This window comes from Brachycentrus maculatus, unplaced genomic scaffold, assembly GCF_059751285.1.
Source record: "Brachycentrus maculatus isolate JH-2025_06_01 unplaced genomic scaffold, ASM5975128v1 h1tg000365l, whole genome shotgun sequence".
NCBI lineage: Eukaryota > Metazoa > Arthropoda > Insecta > Trichoptera > Brachycentridae > Brachycentrus > Brachycentrus maculatus.
In genome coordinates, this window is record NW_028281114.1 from 141,437 (window position 1) to 158,573 (window position 17,137).

Below are 17,137 nucleotides of genomic sequence, written 5' to 3' on the forward strand. Positions count from 1 at the left end.
GAAAAAAGTTTCTCTTCAAGCACAAGCGCTAAGTTTATTTTTGGAGATGCTCAGTGCAACTAAAATTATAAGATTGTATTAATTTATGTATTAACTGTAAAATCAAACAAAGATTTTTTGAGACTGCTAAGTTTTATTTTATTGTTAAAAACACAATAAATAATATTGTGACAATTGTTTCGCCAAGTTATGGCATTTTTAAACGAATGTGAATTGTCATAATATTGTCAAATATTATGACAATTTACAAGCGTTAAAATGTATAATTCGCTCACTCCTTTCAAGAACGTCATAAATCAAAAATCGTCAATTTTGAGTTGTGCATGTTTTTGGAATGCCCAGAAAATGTAATATATCCCAGCAAAAGAGGCATATTTTTAACTTAATATTTACCCGCTACAGGGCAGAAAGTGTTGTTTTTGCATTCTGAAGAAATGGCATTGTTTAATTATTTTTTAAATATACTAAATATTTTTCAAATGGAGAAAAAACCTTCAGGTTTTACCTAAAAAGATCTGTTGCACAGTAAAAAGTTCAATAAGTGGCTTGATATTTATTTTTAATACATTGTATTATATTATTATACTTTAAAAACGTTCTCCTGAAAAATCAAGTTTTTTGATTTATGACGTTCTTGAAAGGAGTGAGCGAATTGTCAAAAAGTCTGTGTTTGATTTAACAATTAATACGTAAATTAAAATAAAGTTCTACAAGTCAAACGCCAAATCAATAAATATATTGTATTTAGTAGAAGCGTATAGACATTTTATCAAATTGTATAAAAAAATAATGCAAAAAAATTTCATTCGTATGTAAAAATTTAAAGGTAAAAAAAATACATTCGTATTGTACATGAAAATGCTAAGTTAAGATCATTTTCACCAAGAAATCGCGTGTCTACATTTTTTAACTTTATTTTCCCCTACAATCTTCCATGTGTATTTGAAATTCACCGTATCGGTCAAAATTATCAATTCTCAACGGTTCTAAAACCATTTCAACTATCAGAAATCTAAACAGGCTTCGGATCAATGTAATTATATTTTTTTAAAGCTTTTGACCGACACATTTAACGTATATCAATCTTTAAATATACCAGCAATAAGGCTTTTATTTTTTCCACCCCGCTATCTTTCGATGTAAATATCTGATAACTTTTGAGAAGTAAAAAAAACAGTTTTAAATTAATTTAGTTCATTTTTATGAAGATTAATTATACCTCAACCCCTTACATAAAAATCGTGAGGGTAGGTTTAATTTGGCTTTGTTTTTTTTACGCAATTTTTATGTAATAGGTACTTCTTCTTCGTCTTTTTTGTGGGCTACAATCAGTTGGATTGTTAGTTTGCTTCTTTCATGGACCGTTTCCACCCGTCTCTATCGTCCTCTTATCTCTTCAACCCGCCGTACCCGCTACAACGCATGTCGAGATAGTTTGGTCCATTAAGGTTAAGCGGGTGTCTTATATAATGGCCTAGCCTTGTATTTGTCCGCCTCCGTAGTGTGATGGTCAGCACGCTCGGCTACCGTTCTGGAGGTCCCGGGTTCGATTCCCAAGGGTGGTAAAATAAATATAAGTGATTTTTTCACTGTAATATTTATTCAATATTCCCTTGGACTGGTACCTGAAGCGGAGGGCTGATCACCTTTCCTTCATGTGTAAACGATCAAGAAAACACTGCGTTTATAAGACGCAGTGCCCTATGCACCATTGGGTGCGGATAAGGGTATATTATTGTATTTTTAATTGTGTTTAGTCAAATCATTTTATTATTATTCGAACCCTGTCAAACATCGTTTTGCCGCATATTTGTCTGCATCATTTCATTATCATTTTATTCAAGTATACAATAATAATAATAATAATGAAACCCTTATCCGCACCCCAATGGTGCATAGGGTACTGCGTCATATAAACGCAGTGTTATCTTGATCGTTTACACATGAAGGAAAGGTGATCAGCCCTCCGCTTCAGGTACCAGTCCAGGGTAATATTGGATAAATATGACAGTGAGTAAATCACTTATATTTATTTTACCCCCCTAGGGAATCGAACCCGGGACCTCCAGAACGGTAGCCGAGCGTGCTCACCATTACACTGCGGAGGCGGACCTTAATTCAAATACATACTTGTTATTATTGTATCCTCCGATATATTTTTTTTAAATTACTCTTCTGATAGAATAAATGTCTCATTTGTGTATTTGTGTGTTCAAATTTTGGACTCTGATAGAGGTTACACTGTCATAACACTTGCGGTAGATTTATTCCTGAAATTACATTTCCCCTCAGAGTGTTGACACGTTTTCGTGAGTGTAAATAAGAGAGGAAAATACAAATTCCGTTACCACGACGAAAAATGGGTCGATTTATACATTTTAAAATAAAACAATATTTTTAGATGTATTAAAACAACTAGTACACAGTTTTTTCGTTTGGCGATTTAAACAGTGAAAATTTAAAAATAAAACCAATTTTACAGTTTTTATTAAACAAGTCTATTGTTTTATTTTGTTTTACTAGTACTTGGGTTTTGTCGTCATCAACGTTATCAGACTGGTCATCAATAGTTATCATCGATCTGTTGATGTCGGTTGGCAAAAGAAGGATGTTAATAGAGTAAATACAGTCGAAATGCTATCTTTCAGACGAATGTGTCGCAAAACGATGAATCTTGTGTGTTTAATTGGTGATATAAGAAAATAATGAATTAACTAACTAACCAACTAACCATCACGCCGCTTCACCGCAGGGGTAGGTAGAGAGAATAGAACGCCACACAACTCTGCCTTTGATACATTCTTCGCCTCTTCCACATTCATGCATCTCCTCATACATACCCGCCGATTATAACGAAATAAGCATTATCGATAAAATTAAGAAAGGTGTGGTCAGATAGTTTTGGCATGTGGATCAAATGAGTGAAGAAAACATAGTAAAACAAATGTATGAGGCGGAATTCGAAGCAATCAGCTAGCACGTCTAAGGAGTGTGGAAGCGGCGAACTATGTTTATCAAGACAGAAAAGTTCGGCGTTCTATCCTATTTGTTTATCCTTACGAGAAAGCGGAATGAGAGTTGGTTAGTTCCGCACCCGATGGTGCAAAGGGCACTGCATCAAATTAATGGTTAATTAGTTAGTATTATGCTTCCATTTGAGTATACTGAGTTTTGTAACACCGTGTAGCAATGCGTGCACTGTACCAAAACCACCCTTTACCCTTTCACCGCAAAATTTAATTCACGTGAATACAACAATAATTCTATATTCGCATGTTTTCCCCGTGTAAAGGGGTTGCGAAGTAGAAAAGGTCCCACAAAATTGTATTATATTTTCTTCGGAGTGAGTACCTACCCGTTGGTACATTTTCACATTTATACTTGATTCATAATCAGCCTTCAATGTGTGTTATTAACTAACTGGTCAAAATAAGCGTCTGAAAAATATTAATTAATTTGTTAGTTTGTGATTTTTATATTGTATATCTACCCACCATTATATTACTATTCCCTGCATAATTTTGCGCAAATTGATGCGGAATGCATCGAAACACGTTTCACCATAGATTTTAAGAAATAGTGGTGTTTACCAAGTAAAACTTGTGAAAGAGATCCAATAACAATGCATATATCCAAGTTATATGCCCTGCGATGCTCAAAACATTTTCGTAACTAGCCTCTATCATATACAATTACAAATTTTTCTCTATCTCTTTCCTTTACTAAGATATTCATTATCTAAAAAGTCGCAAAATTGTACGAAATTGATACGTTTTTTGGCAAAAAGCATCATTTTTAGTTAATTTTAAACTCGTTTCTCTCAAAACTACTGTTTTTAACTTGCGGCTGTTTGCCTTTGCACATTAGTATACATTTGTTTTGCAAGTTATAAGTTGATACCACTTTTAAAATATTCAATAACCTAATTGTAAATTTTGTTTATTTTTTCGTACTACAAAATATGTAAACAATAGTGTAGATTAGAAACGAATTATGTATTCGTACTTAACTCTGGTGTTTTTAATTTTGAACTTGATATAAGGCTGGTTCAATGGGCGAAGTGAAAACAATCTGAGCCTTTGTTGGATGAAACAATAATTATTATTACTCTCAAACTTTCTATTACCTGCTCCGTTTTGTAATACCAACCTATTTCTAACCAGATCTTTTTGTTATAATTAAAATATAACTTTGTTTTACAATCACTATAAATATTTTATTTTAACATAATTATAATTAAAATTAAAGCTAACCGCTCCTTTTAAAGACTGATAAATACGAGTTTTAATAACTTTACATATATACCCCATGGTAGACGACTCTCGGGCAGATCACCAAAGCGATGGGTCGATAGCTGTGAATCGACATCGCAGAAGGCTAATCCCTAATAAAAACAGGCCACATGGAATACAACAAGTTGAAAAGAAGCTTTTTTCTAAGCAGAAACTCTTTTATTAGTATGTGAGGTCTGAATCATGGATTATAATCACACACATGAGAAACGCCAGAAAATATGATTTTAATTTTTATTATTTTAGTTTATAATTTGACCAGATAATTTATTTACAACATTTTGAGTGTGTCCAAATACAAAAAATGTGAACAAGTAGACACACTCAAAATGTTGAGTGTATATGTGTATATATATATATATATATATATATATATATATATATATATATATATATATATATATATATATATATATATATATATATTATATATATATATACATGTTTATATAACAATAACGTTGTAGTAAGGTACCATCTACATACATGCCGTTCATGTACACACGTTAATAAATGACTCGTGTAGCTACCATCTTACCTCAAAGAATTTATGACGCAACATTTTTCCAAATTACGATTTTCCTGTGCCTTTTGACACCTTTGCTCTAAAAAAAATACGCGCACACGTTACAATTTTTTGAAAGGAAATAAACAAAACGGGAAATAAAAATCCCACCTGCCCGCGTGTGAAAGGAAACGCCGTTTGGCCAATCAACTGCCAGGAAAATGGGTGGAAAATTTTTCCACCCTGTAAGTCAAAATCACACGTTTGAGTTTTGATTTTGATATATTTTTCCAACGATCATTGAGTCAATTCTTGGACATGTTTTCGGCTGTGGGATTTGGTGCTTGTATTGAATGTCAAATAATAAAAAAAATTTTAGTCTACTAAGTTGTATGTTATTATTTGACATCTCATCAAAGATGAAAAGGGATAAAGAAGGCTGGGCTTTTACGGGGCTGACGACCGTCATAGGCTGGTTTAAGTGATGACTTTACATACGTGTAATATTCACCAACTCTACCCATTATTGACAACCACACTACTTAAATTCTTGGGAGTTATATATATATGAACCAATTTTGAAACATGAGTTCTTGAATCACTAGAACTTCACTAAAGACATCTATTGGTGATGAAAAAAGGCTTTTTTATTTTTCACTTTATTATAAATATATTGGAAAAGCTAAAAATATTGGTTTTAATCTAATAATATATTAAAATGCAATTCTATCACGAAGTGTCAGTGGATAATAAAAATCTATCAATAAGTAATTTCAAATTATTTCCCCCAAGTTAATAAATTATTTCAAATTGCCGAACTCCTATTGGGAGTTGTCTCATCATGATTCCACCCCCAACGATCGGTCCCTTTGACAATAGAAAGGGGGTTTTTCTGGAGTAATCACGTGACTAACTTAACCCTTAACAAGTTATAAATCTTTAATCTCTAATACACGGACCGTCTATTTGCTTTCGACGATAGACCGCTGTGTCCACAAAGACATTTGGGATACAATGAAAATTACTGTTTTCTTTTGGGTAGCCTTTCTTTGTTCCGAGGTAACGACTAGACTTGTTTTCCTTTGTTATTCTTTGTTTTGAATGAGTACATTAAAACTTGCTGGAGACAAAAGAAATAAGGAAAATAACTAAAATTTTATTTTTACTACTAACCTGGACAAAATAAGGCTTTAGTTCTTGCTTGTGTGAAATATAAAATTTCTTAAACATTGTTTTTTTAAGAAATAATAAATATTTTTATAAGTCTACTATTATTTTAGTACTGAAATGAATAGCATTCAACCCTTATGTGTTTTTATGATCGGAAAAATTACTATTCATTTATATTCATTAATAAAACAGTGTAAAAAATAACATCACAACAACGAGTGTGTCCATATACTTATTCACGAACATATTTCTTTTGTCATATTTCACGAAAATATTGCAAGGACAGAGTGGTGTGGCGCTCTATTCTCTCTGCCTACTCCTGCGGGGAAGCGGCGTGATGGTTAGTTAGTTAGTTAGTTATATTTCTTTTGTGTTCGTGAAGTTAAAATAAATAAATAAATTATCCTAAAAATAGTTATTTATGGAGAGACAAGAAAGTTTTACAATAGTCTCTAATAATCCTTATTATTTTTATATTTATATTCCTGTCGATTCCCAGGGGTGGGTCAAATAAATAGAAGTGATTTTTTTCACTCTAATATTTATACAATATCACCCTTGACTGGTACCTGAAGCGGAGGGCGGATCACCTTTCATTCATGTGTTAATGATCAAGATAACACTGCGTTTATATGCAGTGCCCTATGCACTACTGGGGTGCGGATAAGGGTTTGAATTTTTATTTAATGTTTTACTAAGTAAATACAACTATTTCTTAATGCATTCCATATATATATATATATATATATATATATATATATATATATATATATATATATATATATATATATATATATATATATATATATATATATATATATATATATATATAAATATGTATAGGCATATATAAATGAAACTGCGACTATGGAAGTTCGTACATTGGTATGACTTCCAGAAAATTCAAAACAAGAATCAGGGAACATAAATTATGTTTGAGAAATAATAATTTTTCAGAATTTACTAACCATTTAATAGATAATGACCACAAATTTAACCACAATAACGTAGAAATCCTAAAAATAATTAATACGAAAACAGCAACATTTTGAAACCATAAAAATTCATACAAATATACTAGTACTACTACTACCATCACGCCGTTTCCCCGCAGGGGTAGACAGAGAGGATGGAACGCCACACTCTTCTGTCCTGGCATACACTCCTCGCCTCCTTCACATCCATACATCTAGTCATACATGTCCTCCGATTACGCAGACTTTTGAGTAAACAATAAACCCATAATTAAGAATATGGCAATGACTAAAGCCTCCCCCCCTATCGCCTATGTTCCCACTGATAAAAAATAATAATAAATAAATAAAAATAAGAAACAGCTCCTGCCCCCTCTTCAACCTTCAACGTCCCAAGGACCCAATTCTAAAATTTAGAATTAGCTTCATATACGGTGTTTGAAAATGATCCAGAATGCATCGAAACACGTGTCACAGTAGATTTTAAGAAATAGTGGTATTTATTAAGTAAAACATTAATTAAACATGGATAGATTTATAATATTGTCAATATTATTAATATTTAAAGCATTTACTTTGTGGTTAGTCATTTTTACTTATTTATTTTTTTACAAAAATGTTAATAAAATTAGTATATAACCACTCACCGAGATTTTTACGTCTACCGGTTTCGAGACGTACCCGTCTCTTCGTCAGGACAATCACTAACACAGCATGCAAACAATACTACCCTTCACCACCATAGCACCATTTACACACTCAAAATGGTACGTCTCGAAACTGGTAGACGTAAAAATCTCGGTGAGTGGTTATATACTAATTTTATAAACATTTTTGTAAAAAAATAAATAAGTATGGATAGATTTGATTACAAAGTGACTACCGAATCAATTAATGAAATCCTTATTATGTTTGTACTTAAATTAAATCAATAAAGCTTTGTCGAATTATGAAATAGCCAACTTTACTGATTAGCAGATATGCAAAGTAATCTCCTTTACAGGGTAGCTAGCAGCTAGTAGCTAGTGCCTACGTATAGGCTCCACCGACTCCCTTCCTTAGTATAATATATTCTATACATAGGGCCTTAGAGCCTGTTTGTACCGACAATCCCTTAAAAGCTGAGATAGGGATCTCCCGCAGTTTTCTATATCCCTTTATTAATCCACGTACACAGGGGTGCAGAACCTTTTATAAAAATAAGTAATAGTTAAAATACAACTTTGTTTTAAAATTATTTTAAGATCTTATCAAAGATGAAGAAGAATATGGAAGTTTGGGCATTTACGGGTCTGACGACCGTCATAGGCATATCTTAAGTGATCACTTTGCACACGTGTAACATTCACCAATTCTACCCATTATTGACAACCACACTACTCAAATTCTTGGAAGTTCTATATATGAACCAATTCCGAAACGCTGTTCTTAAATCATCAGAAGTTCACTAGAGACATCTTTTGGTGAGATAAAAGTAACGTGTTTTTTTTTAAGCAGAAACTCTTTTATTAGTATGTGAATGCTCAGACTTCCATATTTTTCTTCATCTTTGATGAGATGTCAAAAAATAATATGAAAAATGACTCCAATTATTGGAGATGATCCGGTTTTGTGAAAAATGTATTTGGACACACTTAAAATGTAAAAAATATTGTCATAAAGTGACTCTCTATCCGCCTCTGTAGTGTAATGGTCAGCACGTTCGGCTACCGTTCTGGAGGTCCCGGGTTCGATTCCCGGGGGGGGGGGTCAAATAAATATAAGTGATTTTTTCACTCTTTTATTTATTCAATATTACCCTGGACTGGTACCTGAAGCGGAGGGCGATTCACCTTTCCTTCATGTGTAAACGATCAAGATAACACTGCGTTCATACGACGCAGTGCCCTATGCACCATCGGGTGCGGATGAGGGTTTGAAGATCTTATAATTTGACCACTTATTTTAATCACAACATGTTGAGTGTGTCCAAATACTTGTTCAAAAATCAGGATTATCTCCGCTAACGAGATTTTTTTATATGTTGACGTCTCAATATACATGAAAAAGAATCCATATTCTTCTTCGTCTATGTTCAGATCTCAAAAATAACTCATAAGCGGAGATTATCCGTATTTGTGAACAAGAATTTGGACACATTCAAAATGTTGTAGATATGTACTATAGTTATCATGCTATTTTTTTATCTATTGTTTTGGCAGTTACTTTGTGTTCATGTTTTGTTTTGATTCGTTGTCGACCCCTGGAAAATTGTTCTCGATCGTTTTCAGGTTAAGATGCAGGGGGTGAATAAAGCTGGAGCCAGGGGTAGGCAGGGAGCGGTGTGTGGGATGAACGTAAAAACAAGCAGGAATATTTAAATATCCATCAATATTTCAATTTTATTCCACTTTGCAGATGTTTTCATCGTGTTATTAAATCCACATTACCTGTAATATTATTACAGTCAATACGAACGCCAATTCACTTGGATTTCAAAGAGATTTCGAAAATGTGACGCGTATCCTTATTTTGGTGGCATTTAAATAGCTGTTTTTTTAATTTTAAATTAAAAAAAATAATAGCAATTTTCAATAATTATATTTTTATTTTATAAACACTGCATTAAACAACGCCATCTTTTAAAGGTAACAGCAAAACACTCAATACTGAATATTATTCATGGCGGACAGCCTGTTTCTTGACGGTGCTGTAACTCATCATTTCCAATGTTTTCGATGGCATAGTTGTTTCATACATTTTAAATGTTTTTAAAAATTCACAATTATTGTGAAATGATGCATATTGATATGTCTTCAAACCCCTTATCCGCACCCAAATGGTGCATAGGGCACTGCATAATATGAACGCAGTATTAAATTGATCACATGAAGGAAAGGTGATCAGCCCTCCGCTTCAGGTACCAGTCCAGGGTAATATTGAATTAATATTAGTATTTAAAAAATTACTTATTTATTATGCTAACCAATGGTGCATAGGGCACTGCATCACAAAGAAACAGTGTTATATTGATCGTTAAATACACAAAGGAAAGATGTTCAGCCTTTCTTTTCAGGTACCGGTCCAAGGTCATATTAAATAAATATTAGACTGAAAAATCACTACTATTAATTTTTACCCTCTTGGGAATCAAACCCGGGACCTCCAACATGGAAGCCTAGCGCACTAGGCACTACACTATGGAGGCGGATATATTTATTTATATATTAAAATAATATTAAGTTGTTTCTGTAATGTTTTTCGCAGATACTTTGTGACACATTTTATAAATTTTATAAAATTAAACAACTTTTTTTTTTCACTTTTTTTATAGTGGTAAAAACGAAGTTTAATTTTATAAATATTTAGATGATTTAAAATCCCTAACACGATATTCATGTTAGCTGTAACTTAAATTGAGATTGATTTTAACAAAATCGACGATCACATTATTATACTACGGGGTACTAAAGAACAGGGTGGTCTCAATATCAGTACATTGGCCTACCGTCCAATATAAGTATTTTTTTCTTCAAGGAACTATACAATAGCAAGATTTAAATTAAACACAATTTACCAGTATGGGTCCTTGCAACTGCTCATATATGTGTCGCCTACTTTCAAAATCCGCCAGATCCATGTAAATTGATTTTACAAAAAATGCAAAATTCTCCGAACAACATTTACGTTTAAAAGATATGTCTATCTTTAAATAAAATATAATGAAATAGAGAATTTTCCCATTTTTTAAAAATAAATTCAGTATAAAAAAAACACAAGACACAAACCGATAATGAAGTAATCTTAATTTTTGACCTATCCCCGCTTTCTGATTGGCCGATATGGGTCAGAAGGCAAGTTCCATGAATATAGCGAAATTTGAAATACAATGCTGTTTTTAAGTATTTTTTAGCAGGGTTTTCGAGTTTGTAAATATTTTAAACAAAAAACCCACAATTGGCATTCCGATAGAGTATTTATTTTTAAATCTTAAATAATTACATCTGGTGGATTTTGAAAGTAGGCGACACACATATTTTCCTATTTTATAAAAAAAAAATTAAATACACTGCATCAAGCAGATTCATCTTTTATAGGTAACAGCAATACATGCAAAACTGCACATAACTTATGGCGGATAGCCTGCTTCTTGACGGTGCTATAACTTATAATTTCTAAAGTTTTCAATTTAATTTTTGTTTCATACGTTTCATATCGTGGATATACTTGCAAAAAATATTAACTCTAAAATTGAAAAATCTCTGTTTATGAAACCTGAATAAAACACCCGCCATTTAACTTAATGTTGAATTTACTTTTAAAATCATATTTTTATGACATTTCAAACTACTGAGTGTATTTTGCTAGTTTACAGAACGTTGAAAACTTTATCATATGCATCATTTAGTCGAAATTGCATATTTTCGAGCTAACGTTTTTTGCCAGTACACCCACTATATATTTTAATTATTTCACAAGCATTGTGAAATTATGCACATCAAAATATGTGCTTTATATTTTTTTCATTTCTATTCAATAAGCTTGAGCCATAACAACCCGTGATCGGGTACCTACAGATATATTGAATAAATAAAGTTCCAATTTTTTCCTTCAAGATTGTTGTTTTGAACATTTTCAAAACCTTGCTATATTTCCTAAACACCCAGTTATTAGAATACGGGGAGGGGTGGAAGGCTGTAGGTAGAGATAAGGTTTAGGGGATGATTTGAAAGATAGCTTAACTTACTCGCTAAGTAACAAACAACACTGAAACCTTTCTGACATCTATTATATATTTAAAGCCTTATTTAAACACGCCGATTTGTTTGATTTTTTAACAATTTTTAAAAAATTAAACGAATCTTTAAATTCGCAAATGTAGAAAAAATACATAAAAGAACTACTGGGTACGCAAAAACACACTCCAGTTTTTTTCAAATAGTTTTTTTGAAACTTTATTTCTTTTATTTATTTATATTTTAACGCAGTTTGAGTGAAAGAAAAACGTTTGTTTTGCTAGTAAAATCCAATGTTTTTAAATGTTATTACTAAAAACATTTTCTTTAATATATTATTTAAAATATTTACTCCAAGAAATTATATTTTTAAAGTATTTATTTATAATGTCTAAAATCTAATATCTATTTATTTATCTTTTTTATATATAAATATGATAATATTAACAATGTAATATAAATCAATAAATAATTTTTCCTCAATCTTTCTCATTTTTTATGCATTTGATACTGTCATCGTCAACATTGTCAATATTGATGACGTTGTCCATATTGTCAATTGTCATTATTCTCAATACTGATGACGTTGTCAATTGTATCAATAGTCATATGTCAATATACTCAATACTGATGACGTTGTCAATTGTATCAATAGTCATATGTCAATATACTCAATACTGATGACGTTGTCAATTGTATCAATAGTCATATGTCAATATACTCAATATTGATGACGTTGTCAAGATAGTAATGACACTGTTAATATTGATGACGTTGTTAATATTGCCAATAGTACCAAATGAAATTGTCAATATCGATAACACTGTCAACATTGCATGATTTTTTTCTTTTCCAGTGCTCCGTCTCTTGTGGCAGCGGAGTCCAGGTTCGAGGAGTTCAGTGCATAGGAGGTGGAGACAGCTCCGTTGAAGATGGATCACCATCAGGAGAAGAGCTCTGTCCAGCCGCTTCTAGACCCATCTCCCAGAGACCTTGCTCCACAGGGATAGTCTGCCCTACCTACCATCAAGAGCAACACGGAGAAGACGTAAGGATTCATGGTTATATTTATGACATCTCAACAAAGGTGAACAAGCATATGGAAGTATAAGTACTTACAAGTCTTACGACCATTTGCAGGCTGATTACTTTACAAACTGCTGGTTGAATGTACAAAGGACTGAACGAAAAAAAACTCTTTATTCTTAGCATCGTATCTTAATCGTCCATATTTTCATATTCGAAAAAAGACACCGATGATTCTAGCGTAAGAAATATCTGGTGTCTTTTTCGAATATGAAAATGTTGATGATTTAGATATCATTTTTGGATTTTTCTTTATGCATTGTTGCCCTGTGGCATTTAACCAGCAATTGTGTTTGACATTCACCATTCTTCCCATGATTGACAACCACACTACTCGAATTTTAAATAGCTGGAAGTGCGATGCAGGAGCCTGGGTAAGGACCTTTCCGACATCGGATCCATGATAGTTCATAAGGAACTGTCACGAGAGGTTGTATCATACACGATGAAACTAGTAAAGGACACTGGTACCATAAACCAAACTAGGACCCTCTTCTAGAGGAACGAAAGACCTATTAACGATTACAAATGGTCATAAATACTTACCTAGAACTTCCAAGAATTTGAGTAGTGCGATTGTCAATAATGGGTAGAATTGGTGAATGTTACACGTGTGTTAAGTGATACACTTAAAGATGACGGTCGTCAGCCCCGGAAATGCTCAGACTTCCATATTCTTCTTCATCTTTGATTTTTTTAATTCACAAAATTATTATATTTATTAAAATTAAACACTTAAATGTTTCCTTTTACAAAAAATCATGATACTCAACCCCCCTCCCTTCCCTATGTTTATTAACCTATATAAAAAAAAATATTCGCCTCTTCCACATTCATGCATCTCCTCATACATACCCGCCGATTGTTACGACCTGACCTTTTTCAGGTATTTGGCATACCTGATCGTGCCATGTTTTTCTCGATTAAAATTTAATTTAAGTTAATTTAATTTGGCATTAATTTTGTCATTCCACAAAGTTAATGCCGAATCAATAAATAATATAATTACATTTTTTTTTCTATAATTTCAGGATGATATCGAAGATCTCATACCAGGGGTGGTGTATCACACACAACCTTTAATCCAACCCTACCCTCCACCCCAAGCAAAGGCTGAGAAGCTAATAGGGGAGCAAATAGTACCGTCAGAAGCAACGTGAGTACCTTTTCTGGATATTTCAAACTTCAGGCATTTACCATTCATTTCCAAGCATGCTAGCATTTTTTAGATACATTTATTGATATGTTCATCAAACCGTCCATCTTGTTACATTTGTGATTCTAATCCAATTCTCTCTCGAATGATGAAAGCAAATAACAGGACACGTTGGAAAAGAAATCATTTCTTACTTTACTGATGACATCTCAAGTTATCATAAAGAATATATCAAGCCACAAAATAACTGCTTGTTAACAAGAGAAGTAAGAAATATCAATCCGTCCATCTTCTTACATCTGTGATTCTAATCCAATTCTCTCTCGAAAGATGAAAGCAAATAACAGGACACGTTGGAAAAGAAATCATTTCTTACTTTACTGATGACATCTCAAGTTATCATAAAGAATATATCAAGCCACAAAATAACTGCTTGTAAACAAGAGAAGTAACTATCAAATCGTAAAAGAATACATCGTCACCATACTGGCAAAAAACGTTAACTCTTAAATCCCTGTTTGAATAATCATTGTTATTTCAAGCTTTTAGGCTGAACGAAATGCCCGCTATTAAACTTAAAGCTTTTGTCCGCCTCCGTAGTATAATGGTCAGCACGCTCAACTACCGTTCTGGAGGTCCTGGGTTCGATTCCCAGGGGGGGTAAAATAAATAAATGGTCCACCGAAATCTATTTTTTTAATAAAATTGAATAAAAATCGCTGATTGAACTGAAAAGAACCTGTTCCAATTTTTAGTTTGTTTGTTTTTTTTGACGTACTATCCAAAATTTATCTGAATTTGGCAAAGGTAACTTTAAGAGCTGAAAAGTAAATTCTTATATTACGTTATTTCTGCGAAAAAAAAACACATTTAAAAAACGTCGTCAACAGACATTTGAAACGTTGTAAAGGTCAAAATATAAGATTTTTCAGGTGAAAAAAAGGTAACACGTGAATTCAATAGATTCATACATGTATTGAAAAACATTTCATGAAATTTCATCCATTACGGTGTTACAAATTATCGTGGATAATTTGATCAATGGTTTGCAAGGGTATAGTGTGATAAAAGCTTATTTTCTTCTTTTTATTTTTCTTCCTCCTCTTTTCCGCGTTCAATGGTGTTTAGGGCACTGCATCATATCAATGCATTCTTATGCCGATCACGAAGACAAAGCAACCAGGCTTGCGGTGATATTTAACTTTTATTTATATATATATATATATATATATATATATATATATATATATATATATATATATATATATATATATATATATATATATATATATATATATATATATATATATATATATATATATATATATATATATATATATATATATATATATATATATATATATATATATATATATATATATATATATATATTTATATATATATATATATATATATATATATATATATATATATATATATATATATATATATATATATATATATATATATATATATATATATATATATATATATATATATATATATATATATATATATATATCTACAGTTGAACCTACTTTAAAGAGCATAATTTGTTTAAGTTTTTTTTTCGTATTTCTACTTATTTTTAAAGGATATTTTGTTTTACGATACTAGGCTGCATTAACATTTAATTTAAGCACATGGAATATAAAGTAAATGTGAATTACTAAATATATTAAGAATTGACTGAATGGGGGAAGTTTACAAAGGTTACGATTGAGATATATGGACTTTTCGTTATGAGATCAAATTTTATCAGGATTTATGAATATGAGCTAATATCGGAGAAATTGCTTAGTTGATTCTGATACTATCCTTAAAATGGATTTACTGCGCTACGAAATTTCTCATACCACGAAAAATCTATTAAAAAAAACTAACAATCTATCTTTATAAAATAAAAAAATATCGAAATCAAAAGTTTGCAATCAAAGGATTTATGTAAAATATGGATGAATATACATATGTCGTAGCGTAATCATCAATTTATATTTCTATTTTATATTACGTAATGGATAAATCGTGGATTTCTCGAGATCAAAAATTATTGAGATTTCTATTTGAAAACATCATCCTTAGATTTTCAAATATAAATATTTTTTTTATAAATTCGTTTCACACAACGATACCCTGAAAACAACCCCTTCTACGAAGACTGAAAAATCAAAAAAATTATTACGTAATAGATAATTCGTGGATTTCTCGAGATCAAAAATTAATAAGATTTCAGTTTGAAAAAAAACGTCTTTAGATTTTCAAGTATATATTTTTTTTATAAATTCGTATCACACATCAATACTCTGAAAACAACCCCTTCTACAAGGACTAAAAAAACACGAAATTACACTGAAAATATTTCATCGAAGACATACAGTAGGTGGTTCAGAAAGTTCTCGATCATTCTTTAATCATATTCAGGTACACCATTTACATAAACTTTATTCTCAGTCAAACAATTTGTCTTTTTTCAGAAATTATAAAATATTCTTTGCTTGCGGCTGGTTGTACTTGAGGTATTGTACCTATCAAATACCCTCTTATATACTTAATTTAATTACATGCATCCGAGTTACTTATATGACTGCAACCCCAATTCCTTCACTGAATGCATAACAAGTACTCATCTAGGTATTCCTTTCAAACATAATATGTACTTATTCAGGTATTCCCTTTCAAACGTAATATGTACTTATCTAGGTATTCCTTTCAAACATTATATGTACTTATGAAAGTACTCTATAACTTAATATGTTCTCATTGGGTATTCCTTTCGAGGCGAAGAATGTTTGCAAGGACAGAGTGGTGTGGCGCTCTATTCTCTCTGCCTACCCCTGCGGGGAAGCGGCGTGACGGTTAGTTAGTTAGTTTCAAATGTTGAACATGTTTCACTAGGGATTATTTTTCACAGTTGGATTATTATCATTTTCAGTGTTTGAAAATGATACAAAATGCATCGAAACATGTCTCAATAGATTTTAAGAAATAATGATTTTCACGAAGTAAAATTAAAATGAAAAATTAATCATTTCATTGTTAAATTTATTGTTTCCAAATATTTGAGAGTTGAAAACGTACTACTGCTTATTATTAATAGGATCTCGTGACGGTTCGTATAAAATGTCAGTTAACAGTTGTTTACACTAATGTTCTCACCCTTAATTAAATAAAAAACACTACTTTTTCTTATAAAAATTACATCTTTCACGCGAAACTTCAATCAAAATACAATTAAGTTT

General features: G+C 31.6%; 1 protein-coding gene across 1 annotated transcript in view; it reads left to right on the forward strand.

Moving 5' to 3' along the window:
- Nucleotides 1-17,137, forward strand: part of nolo (ADAMTS-like no long nerve cord) — a 164,749-nt gene that overhangs the window by 106,255 nt on the left and 41,357 nt on the right. The window contains exons 10-12 of the mRNA XM_088269845.1: nucleotides 12,513-12,704; nucleotides 13,774-13,898; nucleotides 16,373-16,414. Coding sequence (XP_088125971.1) covers nucleotides 12,513-12,704; nucleotides 13,774-13,898; nucleotides 16,373-16,414 — 359 coding nt within the window. The remainder of the gene's footprint in view (nucleotides 1-12,512; nucleotides 12,705-13,773; nucleotides 13,899-16,372; nucleotides 16,415-17,137) is intronic.